The sequence below is a fragment of the Aquila chrysaetos genome, chromosome 5, assembly GCF_900496995.4.
Source record: "Aquila chrysaetos chrysaetos chromosome 5, bAquChr1.4, whole genome shotgun sequence".
Classification (NCBI taxonomy): domain Eukaryota; kingdom Metazoa; phylum Chordata; class Aves; order Accipitriformes; family Accipitridae; genus Aquila; species Aquila chrysaetos.
In genome coordinates, this window is record NC_044008.1 from 6,469,179 (window position 1) to 6,493,925 (window position 24,747).

The 24,747-nt window shown below is 40.3% G+C and overlaps 1 protein-coding gene across 6 annotated transcripts in view; it reads left to right on the forward strand.

The window, feature by feature from the left end:
• CELF2 (CUGBP Elav-like family member 2) overlaps positions 1–24,747 on the forward strand; it is a 379,996-nt gene that overhangs the window by 93,474 nt on the left and 261,775 nt on the right. For 2 of the 6 annotated variants that reach the window (XM_030016264.2, XM_030016265.2), the window contains exon 1: positions 21,363–21,931. The exons of 1 other annotated variant lie outside the window; for it this stretch is intronic. In XM_030016264.2, coding sequence (XP_029872124.1) covers positions 21,825–21,931 — 107 coding nt within the window. In that variant the 5' untranslated portion in view covers positions 21,363–21,824. Of the gene's footprint in view, positions 1–21,362; positions 21,932–24,747 lie in introns of those variants that run through there. 3 more of the 6 variants (XM_030016267.2, XM_030016266.2, XM_030016271.2) reach the window with 2 other exon arrangements.

Genomic DNA, 24,747 nt, shown 5'->3' on the forward strand with positions numbered 1-24,747 from the left:
AGATGTTTGTTCGGTTGGGGTTTTTTTTCCAGAGAAGGTGAAAAGATTGCATTGATCACATTGCTGTAATTGATGTGTGGCAGCCCATTTACTACAAAATAAAACACATCAGAAGAAAAATACTTGCTCCTTTCTTGAAAGTATAATATTAAAATCTATTGAACTTAAATAAGTCCATTGAGTTTCATTGCAGAAGAATCACTTGTTTGAAAAGTTACCTAAACTGACACTAACTGTGTGCTGGGAAATGAAGCAACAGAACCAAATTCTGATCTCATTTATACTGATATAATTAAGGAAGATTGTAGGCCCTTTGGTCTTTGAGGTGATCCTTGTGCATGAATAGGGCCAACGGGGGCTAGAATAATAAAACTAATATATCCAAGAAAATCACTGACACTGGTGTAAAGCTGCTTTGTGGTAAGAGTAAACCTGATCAACACGTAAAGCATCCAGAAGACATTTTTCTCAGGAGGTTGTTCACATAATACACACAGGAGTGTGGGAATGAGAAGGGTGATTATCTTTTACATTAACGTCTTTTTATGTCTCTCTGGAATATAAAGCAGCTGTAGGAAAGAATTTACACCTATCTTCAGTTCCCTGCGTACCATGTCTGCAACGTAGAGGGGATATGCGTGTGAGTGGGAACAAGGCCCATATATAATATATCTCAGCGCTGAAAAGGGTTTTCTGCTTTGCAAAGCTCTTAGGAAAGCTTGAGGTCAGGAGTTTGCCCATGCAACCCCCAAATTTTGCTGGTGCCCTTCCTAGGAGTGAGTTTATTCAAGGCAACGTGAAATAAAATCCGGTAACCTCGTCCCTGCTGCAGATGGAGGAGGGAAGGTGGCCTCCCTTTCTTCTTGCAAGCTATTCAGCTCTGCAAAGAGAAATCTGGGGTGTTGAGCTACCAGCTGCTCCTGCCGCAGGTGCGTCTGAGGATGCTGCGGGGGAAGGATTCAGATTGGGGCCAGGCAACGTGGATCAGGCAAAATATCCGCTGTGAACACATGTGTGCGCCGTGTAGGGCAGCTGGTGTCACTGGTGCCTTTTTACTTTTGTGCCTGTTGGGGCTCTATGGAAAATCCCATCTATTATGTTACAAAAAAATAGATCAGTATAGTCTGCAGCTCTTATATCCAGAGCAGCATTCTGATAGCCATTTCATCCCTAACTTATCTAGTGTGGATAAAGCTGTTGTTTCTCCTTTACTAAAAAATAAAAAATAAGAAAAAATATATTTTTTTTAAGTGTGGCAACTGTGCAGCACATGGTTCCTGTGCAACTCTTTTGAAACGCCCAATATTTCAGAAGTATCCACTAATTAGGGCTGCCCAATTGGGCCTGATTTTTCAGATCTTCTGAGTGATTGTTGCTTTCATTGATCTTTAACAGGAGTGGACGGTCAGAGCATCTGAAAATCTGTGAGGCAGGAGGATGAATGTTGATGAACCAGAGGGAGAGTGTGGAAAGAAAATGCTTTGTTTGATATTGCTAATTGTTTTGTTTTGGCAATTAAGTATTTTTTGAAGCAAGTGATTGATTTCATGAGAGATGAAAAGGGATTAAGTGTGACCCACTGAAACTCATTTCTAGCCCTAGCTGCTTATTACAAAATTAGTTTTTGTTTCAGAATAAAACACACAGAGAGACTTGGTGGTATGGAAACTACCAATTAGCTGAATATACAGAGAAGTCCCTTTCTGTAAGATGTCATCTTCTTATGTGACAATCTTCTAAATACATTCTTTTGAGAGTTTTAATTATTTGGTGATGTTTTTAAAAGTAGCCGTGATAAGGAAAATAAATAGACTGTGATGGAAAACAACCGAAAATACTTGTTTACACTTTTATTTCCCCAAAACATATCCAGAACAAATTCTTTTGGCAATTCTAAAATAATGCTGCTGGTTTGGTCAAGGAGACTATAACTCTCTGTCAAGAACTGTTTGATACTCTTATCATGAAATATTGATTTTAGTGCCTTTGAGTTAAAATAATAGTAATACCATGTTGTTTGCTTCATTTTTTTCCCCAGATGAGGAGCAATTACTATGAAGTTAGGTGGTAGACAAAGACTCAGGCAGGAAAGTGTTTGTGTTACTGTGATTATAAGACACACAGATGCCATATAAAATGAGCTTAAGAAGACTTCGTAGTATTTGGGGCATCTTCTTTCCAGACCTTTTCTGCAATAAATGTCTAGTTGAAATGCAAGCTGATGTACCTCCAAAGATTTGGGACTTAATTTTCCACACAAAACAAAATTCAACAAAAAAATCAGATCTTACAAAGTATTTGAAGGAATGATGAGGCTTCCCAAATACTTACATCATGTTATAAAACATGCAGGCAGGGAAAAAACCAAAAAAACCCTAGGATCCCGAAAATTTTGGATCTGTTTTTAGGAACATGAATGGATTTCACAGAGGGTTCAGCACAGCTGGTGTAGCCCATTCCACAAGGATGATCCTTGATCATTTTTGGGTCCCCAGCCAGCCAGCCACCAGCTCCATCTCTGTGGTTTTGTGGATGATCTTTATTTGTAGCTGCAGCTCTCGATGCAGCCAGGAGCAGCAGAAAAGCACATACAGAGGAAGCAAAGAAGAAAGAATAGAGAGGAAGAGAACGGGGCTCTTAACAGTACAGCTTGATTTGATGTTTTGCCTGAATCTTCACAAGTGTAAATATTTGACTGCAGTTTTGGTGCTTTTTTTATTCCCCTTCAGGTAGAGTATTTGTTTACATAGCATAAAATTTCTTCCTTCCTCTCTTCTGTTCTTTCACTCCACAAGTGAAAATCTGCAGCTTTTTTGGCAAGGGCTTAAAGGTAATAACACTAGTGAGTGGGAATGCTGCTTTCTCTTGAGATTATATAAATCACTCTCCTTTTACTAAAGGCTCCCATGGGAAGGGGCATTTGAGTTTTGGCCCATTTTTTTGCAGCCTCACCCCAGTGAGAGTCCAAATGGACCTGGAAAGCTTGGTTAACAAAACCATCAGATTCTTAACGTGAACATCCAAGTTGCAAATTCTTGCTCAGGTGAGACCTTCCTTACAAAGTGGAGAGCAATTTAGGAGCTAATGCTGGAAGTCTTGTGCTTGACTACTATCTACTCCATTCATCTGAATGAATACTGGGAGTATATATATGCCACAAATGTTGTCTTCTGTTACATGAGAAGAATAGTCAGCACAAGAGTCCTATTCCCAAGAACAAAACCATGGATATGTCCCTACTTCTAGGAATCACATTCATTATTTACTGTTTCATCCAGGCACCATTGCCTCCAGCACGCGCCATTACACATGCACATGGTAGGATTGTTCAAGTTTGGGAGAATTTACCTTCTTTTTGGAAGTTTTATGGAAAAATAAGAGAGTGACTCTACCATAGGTTTCTATTTATGTTGTTTTTTTAGAGGGCGGCAACAAACAACTAAACATATGTTCTTTCAGATGTGTAGATGTAGAGACATTTGCTTATGAAGCTTATCTGATGCTCTATGAAGGTTGCTTTTAAATGCCATAAAAGCAAAAAAAAAAAAAATTAGCCTTAAAAATCCATAAACAAGAACATGCGTTGACATTTGGCAGGTTCGTACCCCTTTTCTGGGATCTTGCACAAGAGAATAGTCACAAAAGAGATTTAACACTGAAGCATCTCTGGCATTAAAAATCTCCCTCTTTCAAGTGACTTTGCTGAAGTAAAGTATATAGTTGTAAGATTTAGGAGTAGCTTAATTTAAGCATATTGAAACCTGATGATTGAGTGAAACAGCTTTTCCTAACGAGTACCTTGCTCACAAGGTAGAGAAGATGATATGCAATTTTTTTTCTTAATGAAAACGGAATAGGAAGGAATTAGGTTTCATAGGCCTGTTTCAGAAGTGCTAAGGCAAGAAGCAAATCAGTAATGAAAGTACGGATTTTTTTTTTCTTTTTTTTTGTCATGTAAAGGAAAGTTACTGAACCTGTAATGACTGACAAGGGCCGATTTTCACATTACTAACAATTTTCTCTGTGCGTTTTATTATGAAATTATTTGACACTTAAATACCTTAATAAAATTATCAGGTTTAAAAGACCAGCATGGGAGAGCGTGGAAGATGTCACGCTGTCATCTGTGCTGTTTCCCATAAAAGATTCAATCTTATTTATTTTGCTTTATGAGTTAGGAAAGAAGGTCTTTTCTGGAATAACATGCAAACACCTCGCAATTAGTTGTTCGCACTCATGTCATCTCCAGGACAGAAGGTACCAGCTAGGTTAATGATTTTTTCTGTTTTAAATTGACCATATTGCTTGACTTACAGGACAACAGATGGTTCAAGACTGTAGTATTCTTTTAAATCACACAAGACTGGCCAAATCCACTCATCTGGATGGAGAGAGGGCAGATAGATGTTGAAGAGTGTAGTAGAGCAATTGAAGTAAATGGAAATTATTTGGGGATGGAATTTCTGGCACCCAAAAATATTTTCTTGAGCTTAAATGTAGGTGTTTTGAATGCTATTAGGAATTTTTAAGCTGTATTTGGCTTTGTGTCCATAGGGTCAACTATCTACAAAACACTGTTCTCCATCTGTGGAGAAAGGAATCCTTGAAAACCAGGTTTAATGTCTCCTTGGGTTTACATACTGAATTAATCTTTTGGAAAAGTCATTCTCCCTCAGTTCAGCCATCTCAGTCTTTGGGAGTTATTTCATACCATTTGAAGAACTGAATCCAACTTCTCTAACACTGACATGCTTGATACTGCATGATCTTATGTAAGTGTTGCCTGGAAAGTAGTATGTAGCTAGACTGAAATATGGACAGTGTGGGTTCCCATTAGCTGAAATACCTAAAGAAATTGTTATATTTAGGATTTTGTTCACTTATGCTTAATAGAGCTCCACTTTAAGTTAGGGAAAATTGGTTTCATTTTCTCTTCCTACCATTAATAGCTATTAGAGTTGAAAATAAGGCTTTAAACATATCATTAAAGTACGCTTAAGTAACTTGCAATTGACAATTAACTCAGCATGGTAATACATTATCATAACATTTTCCTTTGATAGGTTTGTCTCTTAAAAGATACGAGGAAAGACAAAGGGTGCCTTTGTAAGACTCATGTTGAAGTTATTTCTGTTTTAATCATTGACATTTTGTGTATTTTATCAGTGAAATGCATTCCATCATATATGTTCAAAAAACATTTATTTGGTGTTTGATGGTGGGCAGTTGTAATGGCCTGTGTTGAGGGGATGTCTGGGTTTTCTTGATTTGTTTCTGTGGGTACAGTGGTCAGGTGGGATGGATACAGAAGGAAATTTGCTGCACACTTCATGGATTTCAAAGTTTGGGAGATTACTTTAGTAACCAAAGGATGATACAGGCAGAATTCAGATCCAGATTCAAGCATGTTTGGCTTTCAGGCTTTATTAAAAACCTCTTCAGCAGAAGGCATGGTAAGTTCTAGGAAAAAAACCCTGATTACTAACATCTCAGCATAAGATACCATGTGTTTTACCTTTCTGGACAACAGTAAGGTATAGTAGTGCACTTAAACTGAAAGCACTGTTTGGCCTGTCTTTTAAGACACAGGGTTAACGGTGAGCGTGCAGCTCCTCGGCACGATGACCAAGGACTGCCACCTCCCAAAGCTGAGTCGGAACATCACTATGACAATAGCAACGCCGATGACATTCTCCATTCCTTGCACAGCCAATGGGCATTGACCTTATCCTGTCAAAGCATGTAAAAGCGATGTGGGCAACACTGGCTTTGTGAAAATTGGACGCTTTTATCTAGGACGTTTCACTGCATTACCATATATCGAGTTGTAGAAGTGTAGCTAAAATAGCTGCTGCGTTGTAAGTTTTTTGTAGTGAAGCTAGAAAAGCAACAAAGGCAACTGTAGTCTGAGCGAATATTTTTTCTAATGCTTTAAAAGCAAAACCACCAGTGCCAAGCATGCAAAATTCTGTCAGTTCTATGCCCCAGATCTCCTCTCCTGCTTTCTTGTAAATCTACTCTCGAACATATTGATCTGAAAATTGTACATCTTAGGGCTCTGTAGCCTGGCAGTCTGAGCAGTTCGTTTTATTTTGAACACTTTTGCCATGTTTAAGTCTGCAGAACTTAAAGAAATCAAACTGTTTGCATACATTCTCCTGAAGTCGATAGTAGCACAGCATTCAAGCGCAGTATTTCCTAGCTCACTCTCCTCCCTTTCCTCCTCAATCATTTCTTGAAAATTCCTTCATAATAACCTTATCCAAACCATAAATATGAAAGTCAAATAAGCCCAAAGGAGATTTATCATCCTCTGACTCGGCACTCCTTTTATGATTAATAATGACATTGATTCCTTTAGAAATGAAACAAAAATTAATTTAAAGGTTCTGATTGGTTTTAGTATTAGGTAAACTTAACATATTGAATGAGCGTAAAACAATTATCAGTCTTATTAACAAAATTAGCTACAGCAAATTTACCAGAAGGAAACTGTTGCTATTTAGCTCCCTAATTATGTCACTATTCTTTGTGACCAAATGATATAATGAAAATAATTTGATCTACTGGTGCTGCATAGAGAATTTCCTGGGAGCCGCTGCATATCATAATCTGTTTTGAACGTATGTTTTCCTACTCTTCTTCTGTTTCAGAAAGTAGAGGTCAAGGGCTTCAAAGAACTTTGCAGTGAAGTGAAGTTGAACTGTGCTGGGCAGAATATGGAATAGATTCTTTACTATTATAAAATGTTAGATAACCCTTTCCTCGAGGCCAGAACCCTTTGACTTCTTCAACTGACTCATGGTGTATGAATTTCAGGCTCTGGAAAAGCATAAGACGTCTTTTATTCTGACTGGCACTAAGGCCAAGAACCGGACTTTCCGTGCTGTGCTGTTGTCTATGTATTTCCTTGCACTGTGCCTCCATCCAGGCACTTAAACATGGCAAGTTTTTCTTTTCAGCCCCAAGAGCTGATAAAGCAGAGAGCAGTTGGATGCCCTCTAGCCATAGGCATTTCAGCCCAGAGGGAGAGTCACCTGGCCAAGCCCGAAGGCTACCGAAGCATTGGTGATACACAGAACTTGATTTTCGGGTGCCAGCTTTCATCTATTCTGTGTGAGTATCCTATGCTCGTGGGTTAGCGGTGCAGTGGGGTAGAAGCAATGAGAGCTGACGAAGCCAATGAGGGAAATCGTACATGGTGCTGGAAAACTTCTTCTTGCAAAATGTCTCTACTGGCACTACTGTACTTCAACGCCAGCAAGCACTTAAACGGTAGGGTCACAGAGCGTTTCCTTCCTACCAGATCTCTCTGCTCTCCCTGGGTGCATCCTGACTTTGTCAGGATACGACCCTCGCAGTATGTGTTCTCATGCCTTTCTTCCACTTGCCATCTGTCTTCCCTGGATTGCCACCAGTGGGCAACTTGGGTTTAGGCACATTTCCTAGTGCCATACCTGTACAGCTGCTCTGGGGAGATGGTACCATTTGTAAGTAGGATCTTTCCCTCTCTCTCTCCTGGTGTAGCTTTATGAACTGGAAATAAGGAGATGAAGACATTTTGGTACAGTAAGAAATCTGCAGCACATGAGTGATCTGCATATTGTAACACTGCCTTAGACTGTAACAATGAACTTCAGCACGATCAACTCTAATATTAAACTACACAGAAGAAGTGAATGGGAAAGCTCCTGTGGAATAGAAACCCCTTGAGTACTTCCCCGGCTGTTTGCTTAATGCTTATGAAGATGCTCTGAACTACACAACTTGTTTTCTTGCCCACACTACGACTTTACATCTTTATGGTTTGTGTCCTCTGGGAAACATTTTTATTTTTGTTTCATTATTTAAAGCAAGCCTAATATTAATGATGGGGCTGCTGTGCATTAAAGCACTGTGCTACCAATCCACATCAGCGCATAACTTTTGGTGAGGCTTTCTGCATAATTTATGTCCAAAGGAGAGTATGCTGACACAAAATTGAGGATTTAACCATGTTTACTGCTGCTTGCAATAATTAGATCATTTCATACTGGAACTACTAAGCAAGTGTGGCAAGGTGGGCCTCTGAGTAACTGTTAAATTTACAGTCTTCTCTTAACTGGTCAAACATGAAGAACTTGAAATATGTTTTGTAGCTTGTTCTTTCTACAGCATCATCAGACAACCCAGATGCTTTAAATGAGATACTTGGGTGCCATCAGATGGACCACTGCAAGAACTGGCAAGCAATTGCTTGGGTTTATAAAACTTCCTATGGTATTTCTTGAAAGAGTTATGTAAGAGCTGCGTGAGGCCCTGGAAGAAGTTCCAAATATCACAGTTTATTGACAGTTTCAACACTTCTAAACATGACTGGAACAGAAAGGGCTTTAGATGAGAAATCAAATCCACACATGTGCTTCTGTTAACCTCTGGTTTGGCACATTTTAAATCACTGCACACATTTCTATATGCTGTCCCTTCAGCCATGCTCTGGCATCTGACAAGATGCATATACCAAGCATATACCAAGTCATATAGCTCAACTGTCTAAGAAATGAATATATGGGGTGTGTGGTGTCAATATGAGGAAGATCTAGAAGAGTAAATAGGCACCTAGCTCAAATGCAGTATAGGAAGATGAATTGAGAAAAAAAAAAATCGTGTTTCATAAAATCTATTCTTTTAGGTGGAAACAGAGGCATTTTTTCCTTACTGATGGATTACGGAAGAATTATAAGAAACATAAATTCAGACTCATGCAGCCATCCAAAGAGAATTTACATCCAGCAGCACTAAAATGTTCATGTTCTTGCACAGGTAAACTGTAGAAACACTTAGTCCTTTGCCTTGAAAGGCATTTTCCATCAGTCACTCACTCCTGTGGCTCCTTCTCACCTTCCTGTTCTGCCGTCTGATGTTTGACATCTCAGCTGAAGGGGAAGACTTTTATATTCAGAGGGGTTCCATCCATCTTTTGACAGCACTGAAGGATTTAGGTAGCAGAATGTGACCCTTCGTTTAGTTTATATTCTGTTTTCTCTGTAATTGACTTCTGTAGCTGGAGATGTGGAGAGGGCCAGTCCAGCAAAGCAAAACCTGTCTTCACAGGTTGGGAAGAGTTAGGCTGGATCAAACCGCTACACATAATCAAGTCAGGCTGTTCTGAGAGGAGAGGTGGTTGCTAACTTCTGCCTCACAGATGAGACTTTAAATTATTAGACGCTACGGATCAAAGGGGAGAAAGAGGTTCCCATACAATCGAAGCATTAAGTTTGGGTGCTCCTTGTGACGTTCCAGAGAGCTCTTTTGATTTCCTGATGGTGACTTGTTTCTTTCCTGAATCAGACAATACTTATTCTTGGTTTTACAGCTTTTATAGCAGCTCACCTTGTTTCCCTTTAGATATCCTGAAGTGACATGTGAGGGTGGTGGACTCTTTGCTAGAGTGCCCTGTTACATGGGAATGTGTGTTGGGTTGTCCCTGAGATGGCAAGAGGTGTAACCTTCCCCTAGACATCATCCTGCTGAGTTTTGGGTGCCTTTTCTGAAAGATGGATGTTCACTGGTATATACTACAGATTTCAGAAAAAGCATCCAAAATCAAGCAATCTGTAGTATACACCAGTGAACGTCCATTTCTCACTCACATCAGAGCATGGAGACTGCAAGAAAAGCCATGACTTGGTTTTTGTGGGGGCTTAATACAAGCTCCCCCATTTGCATCCTTTTCTAGGAAAACAGAAACTGTTCTTCCCCAAATCCAGATTTAGTTGGGCTATATCTTTTTTCAGTGGGTCAGACCTAACCGTGCTTCAATCTTAACACAGAAATTCCTGTTTACAAATCCAGTTTTCCAGTCCCTGATGCAAAGTGATTAAGAAAAACACAGTTCCCGCATATGTTACTCCTGCACTTCGTTTCCTCAGTCATATCTACAAGTGAAATGCATTCAAATGCCAAAAATACGTAGCGTTTCTGAAGCTGATTGTTATTAATATTGTTCTGTTTGGGGTTTTTTAGCTGTAAACCTTTTTGAAGTGCCTAGCAAACAGCGAGAGGAGCAGCTTTGGAGGGGGGGGACAACTTTGAAATCCACAGAGCAGAAGCTTTAATCTCCAGTTGTGACTGACATCAAACAAAAGTGCAAAAACTCCCTTTGTTCTTGAGCACAAAGGGTGTGTTTGTTGTTTGTTCAGGGTAAGTGAAAGGCCCCCATGAAGTCCCACTGAAGATGTTTAATGAATCTGGCAGCCTCCAAGCTGTCTCTTCTAGAGAGTAATCCTAACGACAGACCCATCACACATAATTTAACAGAGTGTGACACGACAATCTCTGCTTGTGAGAGACTTTGGAGGGGGAACACTTTTATTACTCAAGAGCACAGACCCCTTAGGGTCAGTGCTGTGGAACAGAGCTCTTGGTGGTGGTGGTCACACTTTTGTCTCTGAATTGAGGAGATTTGCGTGCTCAGGTATTGGTTATTAAGCTTCCTAAACACTGACTTTGAACTCATCGTTAAAACCGAGTGAATTGTACTATCCCTAGGGCAGGGGGACTGGGATTTTGACAGCCTCAGCTTGTAGTAGAAGTCAAAGTCAAGAATATCTAAGAAAGGAGGTCTGCTACCAAAATCAGGCCAAACAGGGACATGGGTATTAGGGAAGGAAGGGAGAAATAGCATCAAGAGTGGAACAATAATGGAAAAGACTATAAAAAAACAAACAACTGAACATTTGCTGGGCATCAGGTCAGTTAAGGCTTACCATATATATATGTCATCTTTTCATCAGTTCATGCTACTTGATCAGTCTTTGGATGACTGGAATAGGAACGACAATGGCGTGTGTCTTCAGCCTCCCTTGTCCTTTCTGTGGTCTAATATTTATAGCCTTTGGTATTGTGGCAGTTGGGCTGTTTGCTGCCAGGTCTCATGTTTTATTGTCAGGGTAAGGATGTTTTGTGTGGCTGGGACTGTGTGGAGTAGCTGGTGTGTGCCTTTATGGTCTGGGCATCTATTGTCCATGAATGGGGCAGAAGGGACTTAAATCCTCTCTAGACTTGAGTGCTCAGGTGGGAGTAGTACCTGAGTGCATTGCTCTTCTCTCAGCAAAATCTGTTTTCAGCTCTGCCTCGTGCTGCATGTGTAAATTTGGGCAATTCACTTAAGTTTTCTGTGTCGTCGCTTCTTCTATAAAATGGGCATAATCTTTTTTACCTACTTTGGGATAAACTATGGAGTTGAGTGTGACTACTTAGTGCAGCAGAGCCTGTGAAGGAGAAACCACTGTTCTCTTGGAGAACACCATGTTTGAGGTTCTTTTTCTCCCTAGCTTCCTCATGACATAAATCAAATTTTATGCCCGCCGCTAGATATAAATGCAAAATGCATTTGTACTGCAAATGTCAGCCACTCCAGGGACTGCTGAAGAGCTAAGCACTACCTGCTGTTGCATTTGATCCCCATGCCAATTGCCAACCAGAGCCCCAGCAACCCATCATATATCAGGTCTGATGACTGGGATTCAGACTCGGTGCCAAAAAACAACCCTGATATCCTGGAACACAATACACAGCCCCTTTCTAAGAGCTTATCTGCCCAGTATCACTGTTTGAAATAATTCCTTGTTCTCTCTTGAATTGCAAGAATATTGTAGGATCTATCTAAAATAGCAGTCCCTGTTTCCCTCCCTTCTTCCCCCACCCCTTATCAAATCAGACGTCCAAAATCAAGTGCCTGTGTACTCTGCTGACAAGCACAAGGGGATTAGGGAGTGACGGGTTTAACAAAACTGGCTCAAGGTTTTGTAAAATGCATCTTGGAGCTTGAGCTCTGAACGAGCCATAAAATTCCTCCCACGAGGTAGAAGTAAGGTTTCTGCAAGACTGGATCAGAACTTAATAATGCTTTTTTAGGTTATTTTTTCTTGCTTTCTAAAAGGTGCTACAAAACCATATGATTTTTTGAAGATGCTGCAAGACTAACAATGACTTAATGTAACCATTGTGTAAAAAATCACAAATGTGTTTTACCACCAGCAAAAAGAACTGATTTCTGGGCTGCATGCAAACCATTTGGGGCAATTAGCATGTAATTTAATTTGCATTAATCAGCACAAGGTCAGCAAGAAATTAACTTTGGGTGTAGATTTTACATATAACAGCGTATAAGAAGAAGGGAGGAACTGTTTTTACAGGGTGTTAATTTGGAGTTAAGTGCATTCAGCAAGTTCTTCAGGGTTTGGCCTTGCAGAAGAAAGATGAATGATGTGGATTTGGGAGCACTGAAAGCACAAAATGATGTGGCAATTTACCAAGCATTTAATGTTGCAATATGTAAACGCTTTAACAGACTTCTTGGCACTTGTAAAGATCAGAGCGCAGGTTTTGCTGAAGCCTCGAACACATTGCTAGCACTGAAGGGCTGTGTCTGGATGAACATGGACGGGGTCCCACAAGGCTGTGTGCGCTGACCACGCATTGTGCCAAATGATTCAAGAACACAGACAGATATCCCAAAAGCACAGATCTCTCTGCAGCTCCACAGTATTACCTTACTGAGCTCTGAAGTGGGAGGAATTTAGGCAAATGACTCATTTCCTTATGCACCCCTTTGGCCCTCCAGCCTTTCCCTCCGCTGCCATTTCATTTCACAAAGTCTCCTGGGGCTCCGTGAGCCTTTGGTGCTAGCAACATGGCAAGTGTTGTGAGAAATCCACTGCTGGAGACACAGAAATTGTTTTTGACAAGTGGTATGTGAGCATCTGTTTATGGGAAATGAGATGCTGAGGAGTCTCGTGGTGTTTGGCCATGGTAAGGGGGTCGATAAATGTATATGGCTGTTCTTATGCCTTTTTCTTTGAATGAAAAGTATTTATCAGTTCTGTGGCATGGAAGGTGTCTGAAAGTGAGTCTCTTTTGTTACCAGTTGGTTTGTTGTTTTTTGGTTTTTTTTTCCAGAGGATAATCTCAAGGTACCTTGGAGCTGCCATGTGTACATACATACACATACTTCTTTGTTATACCAGGGTTAGAAAGAACCACGGGCAGCATTGCATAGCCCATTTCAAGAGAGGATGCCATTGCCAGGTCTGCACCCATTGCCTAAATATTCTTCTGGAAACAGGATTTGTGGACAAAGTAGACATGGAGACCTCTCATCCAGTTATTTATGCTTAACTGAGATGCTGAGGTTGACCCTAGTTCGCCTATGCTTCTTGCCTAGTCAAAGGGAGATCCATGGTAGGTTGAACTGAAATTGAATTGGAAGCCAAAGGTGATTATGCTCTTGGGCTTCTCTGTTAGGTGCCCAAAGTAGAGTGGCATTAATCAGGCCAAAGCCTGTCTGAAAGAACTGGTTATACAAAGAGTTTGGTCACGCAGAGTGCAGTCACTTTGGGACTCAGAATTAGGATCCAGTTTGTTCACAAACTGGGTTCATACCTTTATCAGATAGCTTAGTTTTGCTCGAGCCTTCCTCCCCTGTGGCTTAGGATATGCTTACATCATCCACTAAAACATTTAAGCTAGTGGGAACAGTCTACCTGCCATGGCAAAAAGCTATTTGGAAGTGGACTTACCCTACTTCTTATGCTCCTTCCATTGCTTCAGTAAGATTTTGATATCTTGACACTCTGCCTTGCCAAGATCTCCTTAAGCAATATTTTCCCTACTTAGCTCACTATCGAAAAAAAAGTATATTTAATTTTTAAGTCACATGACAGGTTAATAAAAGCAAATTTGAACTTGGAATCATAGAATCATTTAGGTTGGAAAAGACCTTTAAGGTCATCGACTCCAACCATTAACCTAACACTGCCAAGTCCACCACTAAACGATGTCCGTAAGCACCACATCTACATGTCTTTTAAATACCTCCAGGGATGGTGACTCAAACACTTCCCTGGGCAGCCTGTTCCAATGCTTGACAACCCTGTCAGTGAAGAAATTTTTCCTAATATCCAATCTAAACCTCCCCAGGTGCAACTTGAGGCCGTTTCCTCTCGTCCTATCACTTGTTACTCGGGAGAAGAGACCAACACCCACCTGGCTACAACCCCCTTTCAGTTCTAGAGAGCGATAAGGTCTCCCTTGAGTCTCCTCTTCTCCAGGCTAAGATACCCCAATTCCCTCAGCTGGTCCTCACAACACTTGCTCTCTGGACCCTTCACCAGCTTCGTTGCCCTTCTCTGGACACGCTCCAGCACCTCCATGTCTTCATTGTGGTGAGGGGCCCAAAACTGAACACAGCATTCGAGGTGCGGCCTCCCCAGTGCCGAGTACAAGGGGACGATCACTGCCCTGGTCCCGCTGGCCACACTATTTCTGATACAGGCCAGGATGCCGTTGGCCTTCTTGGCCACCTGGGCACACTGCTGGCTCACACACAGCCGGCTGCCGACCCATACTCCCAGGTCCTTTTCTGCTGGGCAGCTTTCCAGCCGCTCTTCCCCGAGCCCGTAGCGCTGCGTGGGGTTGTTGTGTCCCAAGTGCAGGACCCGGCACTCGGCCTCGTTGAACTTCATACAACTGGCCTCGGCCCATCGATCCAGCCTGCCCAGATCCCTCTGTAGAGCCTTCCTACCCTCCAGCAGATCAACACTCCCGCCCAACTTAGTGTTGTCTGCGAACTTACTGAGGGTGCACTCGTTCCCCTCATCCAGATCGTTGATAAAGATGCCTTTCTCTTCAAAAACTTGTGGTCTGACATTTTAAGGAATCCCTTAGCCTAGCACCTCGGTTTGGCCAGATTTTTCATCAAGGGTTTTCAAATGAGTCCATCTTCTGGGTGTTTTCACAGGGTATGATTTATTTCTTCCTCCCCACAAACCAACATCCTAACTCTGAACCAGAGGCCCTACAAAACTCGGTGAATTTGGGCACTAGAATCACCAAAAATCCCCAGTAATTTTTTAACATCTTGCACAAAATTGTCAAGTGTCAGATGACATGAGAAAGGTCAAAGAAAAATGTATTGTGTAGTAAATCTAAGTGAAGATTTATACCCCAGCTATTTCTTTTTAATCAATGCTAATAGATTTTTAAAGACCAAAAAAAAAAAAAAAAGGAAGAGAGAGAGAAAGAGCATCCTTTGGATAAAAAATGTTAGGTAGGGAGTTTAAAGTATTAAAAAAGTGATGTGATTTTTTTTTTTCTATCACGCAATAGAATTAATTAGGAAGGGTAAAAGCTGCTGAAACAAGTGTTGGTGCTAATTCATTTATAAAATCATAAAAATTATTTTGTAGTTATTAGTTTTATTTTTATGACAACTGTATATAAATTGATCCACTTCCTTCCCTTCGCAGCATATGTGAAAGGAAATATATGTTCTGTAAATACTCCTTCCTTCAAAGTCTGGCTATTATCAGATAATGAATCAAGAGTTCTCAACCAGTATTTGCAACCAAAGATCACTTCCTCTAATTTGAATTATACAACTTTCAGTTTGTTTCCTTTCAATATAGGACAATGCCATATTACCTACTTTTCAGGCAACTCGATGGAGGATGAGTTGTTCCAATAAGCCTATATTTCATGTTGGATAGTGTAGGAGTAAAGTCCACTTACACATCACATTCAATGCTAAGGATTCTCTTGGTAGATGCGTCCACTCATCTGGATCCCAGATACTAGAAATTAAACTTCTTCCTCAGTTTCACTTGTACATGAGTTTCTGCTGAACATCACTCTCTCTGGTGGTATCTTGTTTTTAAACATCCACATTTATCCCTAGTGTTGGATACACTTCATGGATGTGTGAAATGAACCTTCTGCATAGAGCACCATAAGATCATTTTAAAATAGGCTCGATAGAACTGTTAGATGTGGTTCTATTTCTAATTTTAACTTAGGAGGATGAGTAGCCATTAAATTCTCATCTGTAATTATTAACATTTTTCATGTTCATTCATGTGTGTTAATACACACACTTTATACATTTGTATATATTGTGCAAGTTCACTTTCTTTAGATTGTGGCTCACAAGAACACAAGGTCTTTGGTATTCCACATGGCACATCTAAAAGTGATGATCTTGGCATTACTATAAGTGTAAAATAAAGATATTCCTGTTTAGACAGAGCAGATTCTACTTATACCTTAAATAGACTTTAAATTAAAGCAGAAAATAAATGCTTCTATAACCAGCTGTGTTTGTTCTCTCTCTCCCTTCTTTTCTCTCTCTTTCTCTCAGATCTAGTGCTCTGTTGCCTCGTCTGTTTCTCTTTGCTCTTTTGATCAGCTTTCTCCTCCTTCCCTTTAGTTACAGGCCAGATGTTCTTATGACATGTAGATCTTTCCAAAGAAATTATTTGCTTTGTAGAGTAGCCACGTCTGTAATCACAACCTGGCCAGTTGTGAGTTGTTTCGAGTGATGTATTGTCTTTAAAAAACACACTGATCTGTGTTTATGTGTTAGAATTTGTGATTTGCACAAGCTGCAATTTTTGCCCCTTCCCTGTCGAGGTGGGGGAAGCACCAGAGCACATCGTTTAAGTAAATAGGAGGGTGTTGTTCCTTCTGGTGCCTCTGTCTTCCAGATGCTGAGATGCAGAGTCAGCGCTGCTGAATGCTAGAGGGAGGCAGCGCACACCTTTTCTAACAGGGAGAAGCGGTGGATACCAGTCATGCTGTATATTTTGAATATGAAACTTTTTATTCCCCTACTGCCCAAATAGTAATCTTCAGCACTTACACAACATTTTGTACTTCTGTGTTTTCTGTCTGCACTATTTAATTTTCATGATGCTCCTCGGATGCTCCCAGGTGAAAAAGTAAGGCTAGCAAAGACCTTTTGCATCATCCAGACTGACCCGTAGGTCTGTAAGTAATTACTACCCCCATGACTCAGCTAGGAAAGCTAGGCATATAATCTAAAAGATCTACCAAAACAGACAAAAGGAGGCGTTGCCAAACGTTAGACTGTTTTTGTTGCCTGCTTAAACCAAAAAACTATGATTTGCTGCATCTCTACTGCAGGAGCTTGAAAATAATTTTCCTTTTCCTGCACACAAAGATGACACCCGCAGATACTGTGGGTATGATTAACGCACACAACGCATACAGAGTTAGTATCTGTCCTGAGGACAGCATGGTCTGCACACGTGCCACTGCCTCTACAGCTGATCGATATGGTTTTACCATGGAATTGTATTAAGATACTTACTGGTGAGGAACTGTGTCACGGTGTCTCGTGTTTTCATAGCCTGTAAAGAAACTTCACCTGCATGTACATGCATAATACAAATAGTAAATGCAGGACAGTCTAATACCACATGGTTACTGCTCTCCTGATTAAAGTAGTATCTTAGGTTGTTGGAGTTCGGGACCAAATTTGATCTCCCCCTACAGCTATCTTAAAGACTGTCTAAACAAAAAATAAATCAACAGAGGAAACAGAGGCAAATATGCAATAATTTGTTCTAGATAAAAATTAATAAAAACATCAATAAGAGCAGAGATAAAGCCTAATGAGATACAGCTTTTTGAGTTATAGCCCATTTCTTGCTATTCACATTCACCAGTGAAGTGGTCCAAAATACTCTAGTTCTAGCAACACCTTGTCTCCTGTTCCACAATTTCTAATAACATAAGAGCTGCAGGCAATGAGTTGCTCCTTTTTCTAGGAGATTTTAGGAGGAGATAGGTACCTAAATGAACTGTCTGCTTTCTCAAAGCATGCTGGAAAGGCTCCACATGCTCCATTTCTGAAGTAGAGGCCAATTGCCTTTCTACTTCAAACTTTGCATAGGTGTAATATATAGGTCCGCGTCAGACCTGGTAGTCTTGCCTAGCTACAACTTGATTGCTGTAGATGTCCTGCAGGCAGGTGACAGCTACATCTGGAAGAGCCAGACATGCTCAAGGTATCTGAGCTGCACTTGCACAGTGGTCGCAGCGTGCCCAGAGCGCTTGCAGTGGTGTGGAGCACAGGGACATGCGCTGGCGATGCTGGAACAGAAACATGGGATTTCTCACCTACGCTTTAGGCACATAGGTGGGATTCAACTTACCTAATATATGTATCTAAAAGTTAGGGACCTAATCCCTTTGTAGTCAATGGAGAGAGATGGTAATGCTCTTTAGTATAACTAATCTCTCCTCAGTGACAATAGAGAAACCCTAGATGACTAGCTTAGACTAATTGCTCAACTTCAAAGGTGGGATTTAGCAGTCTAAAACAGTAAAATGCTATCAGATTAAAGAGTAGCTTTTCACACCTATACAAAACAAATGTGATTTGAGCCTAAATAACTACACAGAACAGCAGATAATCGAGACTGCAAGTCTCTCTTGTGAGGAGAAGATGTAATTTAAATGTTTGTGTGACTCACAATAATACACTGTTTTATACAGCTTTAGTGTTCTGCATTATTGCCACACTGCTCTGGAGTTTATTGGGTTTTTCCATTTTAAAGATGGAGATGTGAGCAAGAGGTTAATTGGCTTGCATAAGATCTGACATGGGGATGCGTGGTAAAATGGGAAAATAAATCAGCGCTTTCTACTCCTCTCATGATTGCACTCATGATTTTTGGGCTGTTGTCCTGGACACTTGTCCACCATTTCTCTGTTGTGAAATGTACTTCATTGCTTAGCTGGTAGTATTGCTTGTTTAGTGTAGCAAAATGCCATTGCATTTTGGGCTTCTGAATATTTTTAAAATACCGTAAACAAATGGAATGGTCAAAGAACAACCTGAAGTAGAAGTAGAGAGCAGAAGGCATATTTTTAATTGATATGAATTACTCATTGTTACTGGTTTGCCACAGAAGTTTTGATCATTTTGCCTCTGTAAATTATTGGTACTGCTGTGGCCTTTCAAGGATTTGCAACATCACATAATTAGTTTAGCAAACTCGTAGGCCAGACGTAGAAAGCTTGGGTTTACATTAAATACAGGGGAACAAAACTATTAAATTTCCACTGTATGTAATTTGCGCTGAACATTCTGCAATATATACGTATCGGTTATGAATCTACAATCTATTTTCATGTTAAATGCTGAATTTAAACTCCACAGCTGGACTTTCATCTTGAAAGAAGCCAGATAGCCCTGTGCATCTGGTTTAATCTTCCCTTTAGCCATATTATTTTAAAGGCACTCCTGCTTAGTATATCTTACAATTGAAGAATAATACTCATATTCCCTCTCATCCTCAGCAGCTGTGATCCCTCTGCAGATGTTGTTCTGTCAGATGTTTCATTATGTGTGATAGAAAGCGTAGGTTCTTTTTGTCTGTCTGTGTTACCGCTTTGTGGATTTTATTTTCTTTTTCTTTATTTATTCCTTTGGCCATAGATGAGTCCCTCCATAATACTTCACTTTATTTCCTATTGCTGCTGCTTCGCCTTCTTTCTAAGTACAGAAACGATCAAGAACTTGCAACTGTGTGGAGCCGCCCAACAGAAGCCCATTGATTCCCCACCAAAGGGCTCTGTGTGAGCCATTCTACTCCAGCCTGAAAAGAAAGCTTTGTTCCCTCAGCTGGTAGTGTCTTAAGATGCTGATCCTTGCCATATTTTTGGAAAACTGTAGCAGTTTATCAGACTGTTTGACACTTCCCGTTCAGCTGTATATTCTGTAGCATACTCTGGTATTTGCTTCTTCTCATACATCAGTCTCACGAGCACGAGACTGGTCTGGAGCAGCCCAGGCGTCACGGTGAGTTATGCTGGGCACAAGTCATTTGGAGGTGAACAGTGAAAGAGGAGGAATCTGGAGTGCTGGTGGCCATGCCTGAAATGGTAGTAATGGATTTAGTATTTGGGGCAGGAGGTATGGGATTTGTCGTGTTGGTTGAATATTTTCCTGGCCGCCTTCCATGACTGTTCAGATATTTTTAGCATGAAGTACAAGCTATGTTGTCTCAGTTGACCTTGGAGCATGACATTTAACATGGAATTGGTTTGAATTGCTAATCATTAAAATGATTTATTATTTTTTATTACAAGAGCAACGAGAATCCCAGTCATGTTTTGTAGATGAAAAGGGAAGCAAATTGAAACCTGTCTTCTCTTGACTTGCAGTCCTTCATGATATCCATGTTTCCTAAACTACCATCTTCAGCTCTTTCCCTCTACATCATTAAAAATAGATTATGCCTCGGTTTGTTTTTTAACTTGTCTTTTGGTCATTTGACAAATATTATATCGGAATGACTGAAACTAATCCCAAGGTCTCGCAGTGCTTAATAAGAAGTGTAGAACAAAAGGATCGTTTCTGTTACAAACAATTTATGACCTTAATAGAAGTTTACAGCTGGTATCAGAAAGGCAAGATCTTGCTATAAGTATATTTATACTGGTGACTGCTCCCTCTTTGCCTTCATTCCCAGACTCAAGTTTACCAAAAAGATCAAGTCCCTAAATGCCAACTTCCGTTAAGGAATTAGAAGCGGTAGCACTGCGTCAGGATATTGTAGCAGTATCTTTTAAGGCAGTAATATATAATGTAGGAAAAGAGGTTCAGACCAACCACAGACATAGCCAGAAGTCTATGGAAGTTTGAATTCAAGTTTTGAGGTCCAGATCTATTTCTAGCTCAGTGTATTTGACTCCTCCTGGGCTTTTTGACTAGTTGTCGATTTGGGCCGATTCGTGTTTATTGAGTTTTGCATTTCTTATGTTAACAGGACCTCAGAGGAAATGACAGTCATTTTCAAGATGCATTTTACTGCCCCAGTGGTGCAGAGAAGCCTTTGACTGAAAAAAGCATCGCGGTCTTGTTGACTTTTTCAGTCTACTAAATAAGCACCTATTCAAGTATCTGATGTAGATTTAATTAAAAAAACCCAACAAAAATACCAAAACCCCCAGCCATCCTCCTGCCTCAAAAGTAGCTGCATGGTTTAAAGATTTATCCAGCAGAAGTTGAAACCAAGATGTGAAAATAAACCTCTCTTTGACTACGTTGGCAACTGGGAAGACCACAACCTGTTTCTACAAATTACATGGCGATATCCCAAGTAGGGCCAAAGAGGCTGTTTCCTTGAAATCAGTGTCACACTATAGTTCCTTTCATACATAGGAAGTGAGTAAATCATTGAATAATGCAACACCCTTTCCCATCTGTGAGAACTCTGCCAAAGCCAAGCGTAAGGCTACGGGTTAAAGCAAACTCAGTTACTTAGTAACTGAGTTGTTTTGGAGGGGTTAAAACTGGAGGGGGTTTGGATTTGTCTTTTGGAGGGGTTAAAATTGCCAAGAAAAACTGAAAACTTGAAGAAGATCCCCAGGTGCCCGCATTAATGCTCCCCAGTCTCTCTGATGTGAGCTGGCAGGTCCCATAAAGGCACTCAGCCTTGAACAGGGAAGGGAAGGAGGGAGAGAGCAAGAGCTCCAGCTGCGACTCCAGAGCCCCAGAAAGAGCCTCTAACCCAATTCCCTTAAAGTGCACAAGCCTCATGAGCCACAGCATCTGTTTGCCACTGTATTCACTGAGTTTGCAGGGCAAACAAAAGATCCGTATCAAGCATGCATCCTTCCAGAGAGGGAAAGCCTTCCCCCATTCGCCCATAGATTTTTGCCCCCTTTTCTTTCAGTTATAGATATATATATTTTTTTTTTTTTTCGTAGGGAGGGGTAGGGGGATGTTGCTAATTTTTTTTTGGATGGTAATTAAGGGAGCTAACACCAGCTAGGCTAGAGTGAACGCAAACAAGACCCCTATAGGCAGCACAGTGCATTAATGTAAAATATGCCCAGACAACATAACTTGTCAGAGAGGATTATTTCTGCTTAGTGAATCTGCAGGGGCCCCTTTGCTCCACCACTCAGCGTCTGACTAGAGAGAGAAAGAGAGAAAGAGTAGCCATTAGTGAGTAGCTACTGTGGCATTGATGTTTGAGCGCACTTCTGAACTGGCTTTTGTTGAGAATATCGGTGCAGAAAGCATGCGCTGTCCCAAATCCGCTGTTACTATGAGAAATGAGGAGCTGCTTTTAAGGTATGTTGTCTCCTTTGTTTTAACGCGTGCTTTCGAGTTGCCTGGGCCCGCTGCAACTATAACCGTGCTGTGTATTAAGTAGTTTCCCTATTTAAAGGAAAAGACAGGCATTGCTGTGTGCAAGTAGCATTTTCCACTAGTTAGAATCGCACATTTCATGTATGATGACAAATGTACGGAGAGGGCAAGGAGGAAAAAAAATAAATCTCTCTCTCTTTTTTTTTTTTTCCTCCCCCTAAATGAGAGCTGGTATTTCTTTTATCACCTCCTTTGCAATATTTCTGCCTGCTTCATTATTATGCACTGGGCATGGAATAAGCATGGAAAAAGCTCAGGGAGACTCCATATTAGAGCTAGTGCCCTAAATACCACTTTAATTTTCACTTAGCCTATGTAAATAGTTACTAATGCTCTACCTAGTCTTTACCACTTAAAGATGTTTTAAAAATACCTAAATACTCCCATATGTGAGATTACACATATATTCTCTAATGTTCCAAGGTTTAGCGGGGGGCGAGCATCGACTACTCTTTTCAGAGACACACACACGCAGACACACGCACACACGCACATACACACAGAATTATGCTAGAATTGGCACCCCGCTTTGAAAAATGTAGTCTTTTGTTTATTTGCTAGCAGACATTGTAGCATTGAATACATCTTTTGGTCTGACAATGGGACAACTGAACAATGGTGCTGTCAAACTAGCTTAATATATGTCTGGTGATGGGGTGGTTTGGGTTTTTTTTTTTTCCTTTCCTTTTCTCAGCCCCCTTTTCATTTCCCTTAATCTTTTTGTATATACGGTAGAATATGAAGTGCATTGCCTATTTTGTGACGGTTGTTTCATTTGATATCTGCTGCTAGTAGTGCAGGGAGGGGGAGGTATGTATCTTACAATTATGCCTATTGCATTAAGTTGGAGATTTATTACTAACCTCTCCTTTAACTGTGGTGAGAAAACTTATTGATTCTGAAAGCTTACAATACTGCTGTCAATCTGGCAAATACACAGTTGCCAAATGTGCCCTTGCCTGATTTTATGCCTGATCGTATCAACTTTAACTGCTGTTTTGAAGATACTGTTCCTAATTTTGTTTAGGCAATGAAAATGCAATAAAAATGATAAATCAGATCTCAAAGTGGGAGCCCATGCTACTTTCCATTTTTATAATCCAGCTATTAGCATACGTTAGAATTTTTAAGGTCAGGCAGAATAATTTACCTGGATGATTCCTATCCCAAAATCTAACAAATTATTCATATGACATTTCATGAATTATCTTTCTGTTTAGGTAGCCATAGTTTAGCATTAGAACAGTTAACAATTTGGGGTTTGAATTTGGCAAAATGCTCATGTACCTTATGCATTATGAAAAGAAATTGTTATAAAGCTTTTGAAAAATTTTGAGTTACTACTTGGACAGCAGCTTGCGTCTTAAATAAAATGAAGTGTCATCAGTCTGTGGAGTTTCTGAAACTGTTTAAAGTCTTTACATACTTCACATGTTAAGTAAATGTATTACTTTTAGCAATAATTATAATCATTTTCTGAGAGAAAAGAGAGATTGGTTTCTATTTTTTGCTTAGATCAATTAATTGTAGGGGTTTCATGCTTTTTTAAAAACTGGATTCTAGTGCATGATTTATATGGGTTGAGGGGGTCTCTTGGACCCCTTAATTAAAAAAAAAAGACATTAAAGATTTATTGATAGTCATCAGAGCTCTCTAAAGCATGTATTTTCAACAAAAAAAAATGTTTTATGGGGACACTCTGAGTACTTGCTATGCTGTTTTGCATTTTTGTTGTTGTTGCATCTCCTTCCCTTGTGTGTTGAGGTGGTATAAATCAATAGGAAAGAGTTTATGTGAACAAAAAGGTAATATCACATAAAATACTCTAGAAGCCTAGAGGTTATGCATTATCAGGTAGTACTTCCGTGCTGTGTGTTGTGCATAAACATGAAGAAAGCAAGGATGGTGTTTAATATAATGGGACCATGCTACAATTCACTTTCTTGGAAGAACTTCTTTCGAGACAAACATTAACTCGTTCACAACTGCTTTACTCTGCCAGAACTGGAGGGGGGGGTATTTTTTTCTCAAGTTATCCTCCTGCAGCCTGGGCTTATTCTAGCAGCTGCTGCCCTTTGTGAGTGTCAATAAAGTGAATCCCTCGCTCTCGGTTACATGGAAATGCCCTGTTAGTGATTGCCCAGAGTAGGGTGAATGCCACTTTTGTAGCAGCCACCACCAGACACCTGGGCAGCATACCCAGCTGCCACTTTTAAGGACTATTCAATACTAAAACTGCTTCCTAAGCACTTTTCTCACAGGTGAGTTCATATGAAACTTACAGTAGTTCCTATGTTATCAGATAAAATGCTGCATAAAATACATGTACTACAGGTTTTTGTCTTGGATTGCCAATTACTTTGTTCTTTTCCAAGGGTATTTTCGGACATTGCATTCACATCAAAGACTAATTTTTGAATTATTCAGTGTGAACCCTACTCCAAAAAAAAAATCTTTCTATGCATATTTACTGAAATATTGCTTTTTGAGCCATAACAATTATTATTAACATCAAAGAAGGTGAAGCAAATCTGTAACACAAGCCATTTCTTAGCATGCTTTAACAGAAGTGTTGGCTTTTGAGAGACTATAAAGGTTTAGAGATCTTATGCTTGAACATCGCAGGTGTCCTTAGCGTTACCTGTTTTGAATCTCACCCATTCAGAAAGCAATGTGGTGCCTTGCAGTTGTCAAACTTGGCAACATCTGTTTCCACAACCGTGCTAAGAGAGCTAATT